General features: G+C 44.9%; 1 protein-coding gene across 4 annotated transcripts in view; it reads right to left on the bottom strand.

Moving 5' to 3' along the window:
* The window catches only part of tulp4a (TUB like protein 4a), a 35,969-nt gene that overhangs the window by 12,182 nt on the left and 10,629 nt on the right, over window positions 1-13,158 (bottom strand). For all 4 annotated transcript variants that reach the window (XM_056580643.1, XM_056580645.1, XM_056580644.1 and 1 more), the window contains exons 4-10: window positions 12,329-12,457; window positions 12,078-12,239; window positions 11,544-11,724; window positions 3,969-4,076; window positions 3,467-3,633; window positions 1,219-1,443; window positions 631-865 (exon numbers count right to left, since the gene is read on the bottom strand). In XM_056580643.1, coding sequence (XP_056436618.1) covers window positions 631-865; window positions 1,219-1,443; window positions 3,467-3,633; window positions 3,969-4,076; window positions 11,544-11,724; window positions 12,078-12,239; window positions 12,329-12,457 — 1,207 coding nt within the window. The remainder of the gene's footprint in view (window positions 1-630; window positions 866-1,218; window positions 1,444-3,466; window positions 3,634-3,968; window positions 4,077-11,543; window positions 11,725-12,077; window positions 12,240-12,328; window positions 12,458-13,158) is intronic.

Here is a 13,158-nt window from a genome sequence, read left to right as displayed (position 1 = left end):
TGAAAGCCTCGAAATGTTTTTATTTTTTATTTATTTTCATTTTGAAAGAAACAACACATGGCAGCAATGGAAAACGCCATCTCTCGTTCGGTTGTTTAGAACTGAAAATCCGGTTGCCAGGACAATGGGGCCGTTTTCACTGTAGTACTCTATTGTTCCAGGTATTAGTTAAACCCTCAGGCTTTACCAGGGAAACAAAGTTATGGCTTGTGAAAAACTTTATATTTGAATGGGAAAAAATGTTTAACGGTCCAAATGTTAAAAATCGATTTGGCCCTCTGGAACGAATAATCGAATAATCAGATTTTCTGACCAATCCCTACTTGGAACATCATAAAACACCACTAACCACTTGGTGAGTTGTACATTTCTGAAAACTAATATTGAGGGTTGTCTTAAGGAAAGGTTTGTGAATGCCCGTAGCCAGCCATTGTGAAGCAGGCAGGGGCGATTCGAAATTAGCCAATTACCCAAGACAGGATCAAATCAACATTTCGGTGTCTCTATTTCATCCTAGACAAACCAGAAAGGGGGCTCAATGTTCAAAATAACAAAGTTACTCTGTGTTGTGTGTTAGTTCAAGTTATCCATTGCAAAAAGCTGAGCACTCCAAGCCGCTGGGCGTCCTACCTGCTTTCCCGTCCGTCTTTGGGTCCATGATGACGAACTCGGGGCGCAGCTTGCTGATGCGCCGGCCCTTCAGGATGGGCACCAGGCCCCCCAGGTACTCCAGGTACAGCGTGTAGCAGGGCCCGCCCACCTCGGGGTTGTCCTCTGTGCGCTTCATGGTGCAGTGCAGCCGCTCGTTGCCGGCAGTGGGGTAGCTCACAAAGTCACGCATGTTGTTTGGGTCCGGGATGGGCGGCTGTGTGTATTAAACATAATAATGATCATCTTTAATACCTCGATGCACACGGCCGGAGGGGAGACCGCACACAATGCTTTCATAAATTAATTCAATCCGTCTTTCTGTTTTGGATTTGGTTTTCCACAGTCAGAATCAAAGCAGTGCTTTGTGAGGTTATGATTCTCATTCATCAGTAATAAATGTATGAACTGGTTTTGCTTTGTTGTTCCTGTCCCCCCCCACTCACCTTCAATTCACATCATCAATTTAATGTGATTTGCATGTATTTACCTGTATGTCATAAGTATTTGGCCCTTTGAGACGGTTATGGTGATCACTGGCTGTACAAATAAAATTGAATTGAGATGAACCTTGATGGTGGGTGTGAAGGCGGCCGTGACATAGGAGCACAGGCGGGCGGGGATGACCAGCTTGGCGGCGTCCTTCTCCTCCCGGAGCGCCGAGGCGATGCCCTGCTGGCACAGCAGCTGCAGGCCGGCCACGCGGTGCTCCACGCGCACCACGTACAGCGCTGGGCCGCACGCCAGGAACAGACGTGAGTCCCGGTGGCCCCAGCACAGCGTGGTGATGGGCCGCTGGGGGAGACAAAGGGGGAGACAGAGTGTGAGTGGGAGGGTCTCACCGGGGCGACAATCCTCCTGCTGCCCATTTAGCAGACACGTTGATCCACAGGGATGTACCGTAAACACTGTTGTTTTGATTTGAATGCGAGGTCAGAATGAATATGAGGGGCATCTTGCTTCAGGAGGCCGACAGCTAGACTGCACACTAGGGACCCTATCTTGCATCCGGCGCAATTTAATTTCTACACTGACGCATGTGTCGTTGCTAGTTTGCAACTGGCGCAGAGCGTTCTTTTCCCTTCACCGCCACGGGTCGGTAAATTATGGTATGATCTTGTGCCCCAAGGGGCGGTTCGGCAAAAGGAGGAGGCGTATTCTGCCGCAAACGCTGCCTGGTGCTATTTTGCAGTTTCAGAAGACAATTGCACCACAAACCAGGAAATACCTGGTTTAAAGTCAGTGGCGCGTTGTTCAGATGCTATTTTAAGGGCACATGCATAATGTTGCTTGTGCACCTCTCGCATACACTTTGCTTCTCTCATCTACCTAGCCACACATTCTTGGTAAACATCTGAAAACACCATACAGCTAACACATATTTTCTTGACACAGACATCGTGTACAAGCCCATAACTTTTAGGATTGATGAGTATTTGATCGTTAGAAAACATTGTTTTAACGCGAGTGAGTGTTAAAAATAATGAATGATTGCGGGCGTGCATGTGTGTATGCGTAAAATAATTAATGAATGCGGGCGTGCGTGTGTGCGTCCATCTGTTTAAACACACGCAAACTAAACACGTAACGCATAATACAGTCCATGGCAATGTATATTAATGGGGGGACAAATGCATATTAGGAACAGAAGTCGATAACAATAATGCATACAATACTGGTAAGAAACGAAGTTTGTTAATGTACTATAATGCGTATATCATTAAATAGAACCACAGTTACCGCATATCATACGTGTGTTAAGTTTTCTTTGCCGAAATTTATTTGAGGACTCAGTATTTCTGGAAGAAAACGCTATTTCATGTGTGAATTAGGAACAGACGCCATATTATTTTGAATAGGAACAGGCGCCATATTATTATTTTTTTGAATTAGGAACAGACGCCATAATATTTTATGGCCATATTATTTGGCCATAAACTGAGCCATTTGAACTTTGAAATTCATGTGGTCATGCATCTGTCTCATCGGAGACTGCAAACACGCTGTCAAAATATAAACTCGTCAGATTCAAATGCGCTCATGGCTCTCAAAGGGGATGGGAGATGGCACTCTCATTGTTTATTGCACGTTACGCCCAAACCACAACTACTGGTAATTAGACTACTTCAGACCAACCTTTTTTTAGATTTGCGCCGGGCGCAGGAGTCATTTATGCGCCGGTAAAATAGCAACATCGCCATAGAATCGCCCACAAAGCTACTTGCGCTTGGCGCTTCTCACTTACGTTTCAGACTGTTAAAATAGGGCCCTAGGGCTTTTTCATTCATTTCGTATCTCGATATCTATCACGATAGGGGTCATTTCATATCTCGATAACGATATATATCAGGTTATGGGTCATTACATATCTCCATAACGATATACAGTATATCACTAAATACTACCTATTCTTTCAACTCAATGAAACAAGCTCTCCCCAGAATAACCACAAGTCTCATGACTACTTTTGACTAATTGACAAATGAAATACACTTTATCTTCACTAATTATAGCAGGAAGTGATGATCAGAACAGACAAATTAGCGGGAAAAAAAACTGACCCTAACCCTTCTACCTTAAAGTGAAATTACAGTAGGAAAACAGCTATTTATGGACATTTTCTCTCGCCAGATATATGTGGTCATATGGCCCAGCCCTGCTGCATTCATGAGAGACTGAACCGGGACCTTTAAGCTCGGATCAAACTCCCGAACCCCTGGGCCCTCCTGGACGACCCCCACTCCTCTGATACATCACATCAGGCTCCACCCGCTCATAGAACCAATCTGCCCCCAGAAGGCCAGCTGTTCTGGGTCACCTGGGCCGGCGTGTCCAGTGTGTAGATATGTTCCCCGCGGACGTTGTAGAACTTGACGATGGCGTTCTTGACCGGGTGCAGACCGGAGGGGTCGGGAGCAAGCACCCCCCTCTCCATCCCCGCCACGGCCAGGAGGTCCCCCTGGGAGCACCACTGGATCATCACATCTGGAGGAAGGAGAAGGACGTCAAGACGCGTGGACTGGGGAACGTTCAATCACTGAGCAAACGCTTTAGCCAAAACAGGAGCACTGCTCCCTACCGGGAGGGCATGAAGGGGGTAGGCCTCTTGCTTGACCATGCCTATCGCTGGCTGAGGACATTGGAGGGAAAGAGCCTAGCACTACATTGCCTGGAACTTGTTTTAAGCCATCTTCTCTGTCCTTTGCTACCAAACTCTTGTTCCTAAATTCCTGTGAGCTTAAGGAGTTGTGGAGCAGGTCTTGCAAGATTCATAGAACACTCAATAACACACACACACACACGCACGCACACACACACACCTTTGAGGCGGGTTCTGATGAGGGTTGGGGAGAGGTCATCATAGTTGTTCATCAGGCTGATGTCCCCCGAGGTGAAGCTGACAGTAAGCAGTGGTTTCATGTTATGCACTGAGGGGAAAAACGAGATGTACTCATCAGCAGCAATATAGAGCCTTGTACATTAAGGTTGACACAGTAGCACCTTACATTACATTTACATTCAGCAGACAATTTCATCCAGAGCGACTTATCAGACAGGCCAACAACAAAGAACTAATACAATTGGAGTGGCTACAAAACTCAAGTTTAAAGGAGCATTTCACCGGTGGAGGCATGAATATGTATTGAAATTGGGTCCTATATGTAGTCGAATAATAAAATAAAATTCTTATTTGGTGCCCTCTTGACCGAGAAAAGGCAGAAAGTGACTTTTTGGCGCTTGTGGATTGAAGACAACAACTCCCACCATGCACCACGATGCACAGCTTCGCTGGCCACTCCCGCTGATCTAGATCAGCGGGTCCCACCCCCTAGTGCTTGTAGTCTTACGAAAATCCTCCCCTCTTACACACCTCTTACACTACAGTCTCTCCAGAAAATAAGGGAATGATGCACGACCATTCAAAAATATGAGTGGGTTTCTAAAGATACAAAGCTTAATGGAAATGGGTGAAGTTTCCCTTTAAGTGCTGCGCAACCTAGTTTGAAAAAACAGAAGAGTGCAGGGTAGTCCATTTATTAGCTGTAGCTCAAACAGTTACAGTAAATGCATCACATTTGAAAGTGTTTTCTAAATACCACCACAATGACATCTCACAGATCTGTTCCACACACGTCGTTGTAGATTTTGTGGCTTTTTTCCAAAACCCTTCACCTTCCTAGTGAACTGGCAAGGTTCAGGGCCAACAAGAGAGCATGGTGGTTAGAAGTCCATAATGGTGGTCAAAAGTCCACCAAATTGTGGCCCTGAACAATAACCTGACTCCAAATGTGTGGTAGAATAAGCTCCCACCTCAGCATCCTGCATCAGGAGTGCGGGGGGATCGATGTGCAGCTCAAACGTTGGCCATGAAAAAGAAGTGGAGGAACAACAGGCTCTGTGCATGCTGTACGAACAAATGGTTGTGTGACGTAGAGGGACACGGATACTTTGCATTGATCAAAAAGAAGAATACCCACTGACACACTACACCCATGCACTCACACAAACTCTCTGTTGTGTATGAAGTGCCATTCACAGCAGCGGTGCTAGAAATACCACCACCTCCGCACTGTCCATTAGATCCAGCGTGGCGGGGTCCCCTCACGCGCTACCCACCTTATCCTCAAGTGGAAACTAGCCTGCTCTTTCTTTCCCTGGCTGACCCAGGGATTGACACTAACGGTTGCCCGCTTGCCTGGGGCAACTCAAAATAATATTTGGGCAAGTTGAGATTATTTCTGTTTGCCCGAAAGGGCAAGTGCATTTTTTGAGGTTTGTTAATATAAAATCTATTTAGTTCATAGTTTTTAAAAACTGCAGAACAACAATTTTCTTCCGCAAAATCACACAAAATAGATATATTTGCAATTGATCAGTGCGCTGTCTACTCTTCTCTCGTACGGCGAGTTAACAGACACACAGCGCTAGAGCGCGAACATAGCCCAGCCTCCTGTCACTGACTCGCAGTGAGGTCTCTGGCAGAGATTAGACACTAGTCTCAATGCTCTGTGGGACGGTGTTTGCTAAAGGTTAGCCAACACAGCTAGTATCTCAAGTGCAGCGCCGCTTCAACCGGTTTAGGTAGAGAAGGTAGACGGAGTAGTGATGGAGGAGTGCGGTTGGGAAGTACTTTAGATAAAAGCTAATTACCAAGGAAAGCCAAAAGAATAATTTAAAGTAATATGCAAATGCAAGAACACAGTTTTGGGATTCATAACTGTGCACATGCACAGCAATAGCAATCTTTTTCACGAAATTGGACCTGCACAAACTATATATTGCATGAAAGCTGAGCCTCCACTGATTCCAACAATCTAAACCATATCATTCCGGGACTATAACACGCAAATAACAACTTAAGAAGGAACTTCCCCTTTTCTTTGAACAACAAAAAATTTAATTTTACCTTTGTGATTTTTGTCCACAACGTTGAATCTGATCTCATGAAACCACCATCCATCCAGATCCTAAGGTTTCTTAGGATAAAGGTAAATTGCCTTCCATCAGAACACATGTTTTTCAGCGCAATCTTGTGGCCATATGTGTATTTGCGAATGTTTGGCTTGGTGTCATTCGATTATATTTGCCCTGAACTTTAAATAGAGGTCAAGCGCCAAAATGGTAAGATATCTACCTGTGTCTCATAGTACCACAGTGATACCAACTGATAATGACCAACTGATAATTATTTCAGGTGGAAATGTAATCTTCCACTTATGCCGTAAAGTAGTATCCACATTGAATATTTCACTTGCACAACAATCTTTCTATTGGCACCAAGATGTTATATTATAGCCCTAGCAGTTTTGGAGAAATACTCTATTTACTTTGGGTACGTTCTTTTCTGAAAAAAAACTGTCTTCCCATGTTATCGAAAATGGTATAGAATATTCATATTTTTCCAGGTATATTATCGAAGTTAGAAAATCCAGTATCGTGACAACACTACTATAAACGCGATTGATATTATTCAGTTAGACCTACAAGAAACGTGGAAGGTAAAAAATACATATCTTTGCTACCACCTTGGACATTTAATTATTTGCCTTTGCATAAAATCCAGATGAAAGCATGCAGGTCTACATATAACTGGGCGATGTCTTTAATAGGTTGCAACGGTGGACTGAAATCACTTCATGGCACGATGCAACCATTTGGTAAATAAGTAAACAAAGAGGAAGTTTGTTATTTTTTAAACACGTATATGTGTGGAAGCCAACATTCAGCTCCAGACTGAGCTAGGAGGATTTTTCTGAGTTCCCCAAAATTAGGCCAGGTGCCTGGCAAAAAGAGGCCCGTTCAGGATTCTGATTTTTATTTGGGCAATTTAACATTACATTCGGGGAGTCGAACATTACCTGTACTTGCCCGATGGGCAAGTGCTTTTGAAACCTAGTGTCAACCCCTTAATGCTGCACGGATCTTCTTGGAGGGTTGTAACTAAGTAATTATAGATAAATAAATAAGCACACGTTTCCTGCTGGGTTGTCTGGTGAGGCTGTTGATGGTTCACCAAGCAATGTCACTCCAGAGGAATTGGTGAAAGTGAACCCCCTGTTTTCACACTTTTGAGGCTGAGGAGTCTTTGAAGTATACAGGAGGTGTTATCCCCATGGTACCGGCTCACGCCAACCTTGTGACACTACCTTTTTAGCTAGTATGGGCGATACATGAAATTATGAAGTTTGCCAAACACTGTAGGGTTATACTATAAGTTTCCGGGAAGCTATGCCCTCTCGTACACAGCAAACATCTGACAGAGCTCACATCACACCCACCCACAAGGTGGTTGTGACATACCCTCTCTGCATTGGCATCACATAGTTGTGGCATCAAAGGTCCTCTGAACAGGCCCTCTGCCGGCACTGAAGAAGGTCACAGCCAACCCAGAGCAGAGTGAACATTCAAACACTGGTGAGGTCTCACAAACTTTTCGGATATAACACAATTTTTTTCTGCATTATTCCGCCATCAATTGAGTAGCCTCTTAAATCAACCACTAGATTGATAATCAATATAGACTGAAAGCAAAATAACTGAAATCTCTGTGAAATGGGCGTTTTACTTTCATCGCTTCATATTGGTTTGGACCAATCATGTTGCTGGCTGCAGGGATCTCTAGGCACGTGATTGGCTTACAACAAACTTGGCAAGCAGTGGTAAACTATTCCTGTTGGGAAGACACGCTTTAACATTTTGTGCAAACACCAATGTTCCGAGATAAATAGTCTGTACGGTTTCAAAGCAACAGTGTCAACTGGTCCTAGAACACATTTATGAAGTTTTTCATTCAGTCATCTGCCTGCATTCTATTAGTTGTGCAAATAGTAAAACTGCTGAATACAAGATTATCGTTTTAGTAACCGTGACAAAGTAGTATAGCTTAACATAAAAATCAAAGAAGAAGATAAAATAATAACAATTACATTTTGGATCTGTTTGATGCAAACTAGAGACGCCGGCCTCGCTCGTCGAAGTGCATGTGATTTTATTGACAACATTATAGAAAACACAATCAGCCATTGACTACAGATATGTCCAGATCATTTTAAGCTACGAGGAAGTTTTAGGGCTTGGAACAAGACCCATCTTTCAAGCAAGAAGCAAGACTATAATGGGACAATTGCGCCAAGTGATGTTCCCATGTGCCCAAGTTGGTATTACTTGGAGGAGTTTGCTTGCTGTTGGTGTGAAGATATGCTAAAGCTTTTGTTTGGAGTATCAAAATTGTTTTGCAAGGTCTTTGATCAAAGCCAGATGGGAATAAACCTGAGGGTTTGAAAAGTGGAGCTTTTGGCAGGTAACGGTGGTTCTAACAATGGCAAACCAACCCCTCCGGCAGAAAGCCTGTTGTGGGGCTGGATGGTCCTTGGGGCTGTTCCACTTCCAGAGCTGCTCTTTGGAACGCAGCACAGACCCATGCTACACTATTTTCACATTAAACAGATGTTGAGAATTTGCAAAGATATCGACACGCCAGCCTTTGGTTATATAGTGAACACTGGGATCCAAACAGCACACCACACAAGAAGCAAGAAGTACACACAGGACATGGATGAAGGACATTAACAACTAGCCATGTTAGTTCTGATTTAGTCATACAGGGCTAGTGGCTATCGTTTCCCCCCCCCCCCCCCCGAGAGATCACCGAGACTGGGCCTTCGGCTGTCCTAGGAGAACCGATGGACTGCAGGATATTTATTGAATGTTAAATATTGAATAATGTTAAATATTTGCAATATCACAACTGGGCTGAAAATAAAGTAACAAAATAACTGACTGCTAGCCATCAGGAGTGGTATTCACAGCCTCCACACTGCCAACCAGCGACTGACGTTTTCAAGACATTTACTCCCTTACTCCTAGAGGCAACTATGCCTCCAACACACACACACACTTTATGTGTCACCCTATAGGCGAAGGGGTCCATTACACCGATTACTTTGATTGACACTGTGACATCATGGAATGAGATCGCATACAAAACGTTTCACACGTTTAGGGAGGTGTCCTCTATGTAGATGGATACATTCTAGTTCCAGCTTCTTTCAGACGTAGACTTGGGGTTGAGAGAATATTTTTATAATTTTTTTTTTTTTTTTCGTTTTCCCGAAATGTTCACTGTACAGAGAAATCTATCGAGACAGATAGATGTCGCTATACAAGAGGCAGAAAGGATCAGCATGTACACCAAGCCTGTACACCAAGTTTCAGAGACCTTCAGCCATCAGGGCGGGACCACATTGTTTTGTGGTCCCAAGAAGGGAAGAATTGACTCCCAAGAAGGCATTTCCCATCCTTGCTAGGACGGCAAGGTTTGGGGCGCCTTGTTTAAACTTGTTTTAATATGGTCTCAGCGGCCCAAGAGGGAGCCTTGGCTGGGCCCCGTGGGTGACGCACACAGGTGGTGAGTGGTCTCTCAACAAGACAGCTGTCCCCCTGCTTTGGCTGTGGTAATGATATCAGGGTCCAAGCCCGGCAGCCCTGCCAAGGCATCGAATCAGCAGAACCACGGCTCCCTGGGGCACAGTCAGTCCAATGTTGCAGACATTAGTTTACAAGATGCCCTCATATTCAAGCGGCCGTCCCTCCCGCCCCTCTAACCCCGACACTGAAAGGAACAGAGCAAGAGAGAAAGGTCACCAAACCACATCCTATGTTAGGACATTAGCAGCTTCCAAGTTCGCCTCAAGACAATTGATTTTTGAGAGTAGAAATTAGTCATTAATTCCCTTCGATTCTCAAAGTTCCCCTCTATTAAAATATAATTCTGAATGTTGAACACCCTTTGCTGCAATATGCGACCTTTGATTGCATATTATATCCGGGCAATGGACGAAGACAGGAAGAAAGCAAGCAAGGGATTGGTTGAGGATGCTCTCCGACATCTGATTCTATCTGCACTCTAGACTCACGTTCTCACTGGCTAAAGCCCATGATGGGATGCCCTTCTCCTCTCCTGACGCCGCTTATAACCCAGGTTTGGTTATAAGCGGTATTGAACGTTTACATACATGTTGGTCATGACTGTATTGTTTACCTCCCTTTACGCTCCATTTACAAGTAGATCGTGCTCCAGGTTAGTGAGCTCACTCAGAGTCAGCCGTATCCTCCTCACTATAAGTTGCTAATTAGTTTGAGAAATACATACTGGAAAGGTAATTAATACACAATGACCATCATTGCCCTTTTTAAATATAACTAATATGACGTTAACCCTGCTCTTGACCACCGCCCTGTTATGCTTGCTCTGTTAGACGGCTATAGTCTATCACTATTCGATCAGTATTGATCGAATAGAAATTAACTTCTTTTTTTTTGTCGGAGAGGTTCAAAGTTTCCCTATAACGTTATAGGGAAACTTTGAACCTATCCCACAAATAAAGAAGTTAATTTCTATTTCTATTCTATTCAGAGTCAATGCGCATTACCGTTTGTGACCCTTAACCAGTGCAGTTTTATTAATCTAACTGCCGGTTAATTTCTCAGTAGCCACGTTCTGTTATTGATAGTAGTGCGGTTTGGTCAAGAACCGCACTACAATTACAATAACATTTGACAGAGCATTTGGGAAACTAAAGCACAGCAGTTATTTTCTGCTGCAGTCTGAAAGAAAGCTGCTAATGATCATAAAAGTGTTTTAGCGAGCACTGTTTTAGGGAGGAGGAAGTGTTGTTAGCCAAGGCATTATGGTCGTTGTGAATGAGCCATGTTATAATGAGCAAGAAATGTGCCACACACCATGGCATTATAAGGTGTCAGAGAAGCCCAAACCTCCCAACAGCAAAATATCGCTAAGGTGACCTCACCTTCAGTTCAGGTACACACATTACCTTCAGGTATTTTAGATTGCCCTAACTATAAAGATAAATCATTAGTGAGGTGCACATACACAGGCACGGGGTGAGATACAGAAGCCCTGGGATGGGGAATGAATTCGCGACCATAAAGGCTAATTTTTTACTCCTAAATATCTTTATCACCAACGCCCCCTAAAATCCAGTATAAGGTGAGCCCCCCTACTCAAGATAGAAAATACATAAAAAAATTGAATTGCATAGAAATGCCAAAAGTGCTGAAAGCAGGCTGTAACTGAGGCACCACTGGATGGGAGACAACCTCAAACTGGTGGTAAATGGACTGCATCTATACAGCGCTTTTCTAACCAGTGGCAACTCAAAGCACTTTACAATATTGGCTAACATTCACCCATTCAAACACAGATGGCGGAGGATGAGGTGTCTTGCTGGGGGACACCTCGACACTCAGGAGGAGCCAGGTATCAAACCAGTGACCTTCCGGTTACCAGCCACCCCGCTCTACGTCCTGAGCCACATGCCGCCCCCTATTGACAGCAGAGCTGGAGGAGCAGGGGAGAGCCACAGCAGACGTACCTTTGGGCGCGGGGTAGTCGTCCGAGTCTGTGTCGCTCTCACTGCGGTCCTCCACCAGAAAGTTGGGGTAGTTCCAGGACATGCACACGATGCCGTCAGACTCGTGCAGAAGGATATGTGCCAGCATTCGGCCGTGGCAGTCCATCACGATCACCTGTCCATCCGCCGTGCCAAACAACACCTGGACGGGGATGGCAACGCCGTATTAATACGCAGATTTTACAAGACCAAAGAGTGGCAGAAACACAAGATTAACAAAACAAAACAAAACTAACTCCACGCGTTCCACATCGGCCCCACCAAATAAACCGTTCAGGCGACAAACAAACAAGGAAGGGAAAGATTGGGATCAGTAATAACTGATTACAGACAGACCTGTGATCTCCAGACAGAGCCGACAGCATCGCAGCACCAAAGGGTAAACCTTTCAACGGCCCAAAGAAACACCAATAAAAGAACCCTGACACACCGAGAGAGTGTGAGAGAGAGACCAACCCCACCTAGGGAAGGAAAGGTTGACGGCGTGCGTGTTACCTGCTGGTCGTCCGGGGTCCATATGCCACAGGTGATCTGGCTCTCCAGGTTGATTTCGGAGGACCAGTGCCTCTGGCCGCTGACCGAGCCCACCAGGACAAAGCCGTCTCGGTAGGAAATCAGCGCCTGGGCGCCATCGTGGGACCAGGTGAAGTCGCTCACCTGCGGACCACCAGAAAACCCTCAAAGGTAGAATCAAATGTGTTGTGATAATGGGATCCTGCACCGTCCCCAGGCTCCGCGCGTCTCACCTGAGCTCCACGGTCGTTGACCAGCTCCACAGACCAGCGGCCCTCGTACTGGATCCACACGAAGATGCCCCCGTCCGTGTCACAGGTGGCCAGCTTCTGGAAGGGCTCATTCCAGCGCACCAGAACCACCTGCAGCCACCACAAACACAGGAGCATGGAGAGATCAGGATCTCCATCGTCTGTTATCTGGTGTGAGAATACAACGTCAAATCTATCGACTCCTATACCCTCTGTTTAGGGAAGGTGTGTGATGGGGGCACACTCTATTGTGCACAACAGAGTGCTGACTGAAGGGGGTCAGAATGTCAACATGTCAACATCTCACTCTTAGAATATGAAATGCTGCTTTTCTGATACTCACGATCATGTGATCTAAATTAAGCAGCGGAGCAGGAAGAAAAAAAAAAAAAAAATTATCTTGAAATGGTTTAGCCTAATTTTCAATGATGCGAAAGAGATGCTTCTGATACAATAGAAAAACGTCCTTTCAGGAGCTGGGAAGAATCTGGTTTATGAAGATAATATTGAATGAACTCAAATAAATTCCTTCATAATACATCCTCTGGTCGTCACTATGGTACTCCGAGCAAATCGTCTCTTCCTCTGATAAGGATCCCAGAATGCTGCTGCACACCCACGTAGCCACACAGCCTTCCTTCGCCGATTTTAACAAGAGAAAACGGAACAGAAAATACATGTTTCTTAAGCTGGTTCAGTTTAAATATGTGTTGCATTAAAGGGAAGCAGTAGGTTATTGTGGAGGCAGAAGGGGGAAGTGTAAGACACAAAGAGAAAGAAGAGGCAGAGAAGAAGGTGAAGGAATCAATTAA

Source organism: Gadus chalcogrammus, chromosome 21 (genome assembly GCF_026213295.1).
Source record: "Gadus chalcogrammus isolate NIFS_2021 chromosome 21, NIFS_Gcha_1.0, whole genome shotgun sequence".
Classification (NCBI taxonomy): Eukaryota; Metazoa; Chordata; class Actinopteri; order Gadiformes; family Gadidae; genus Gadus; species Gadus chalcogrammus.
This window is presented reverse-complemented; position numbering and strand designations above follow the sequence as displayed.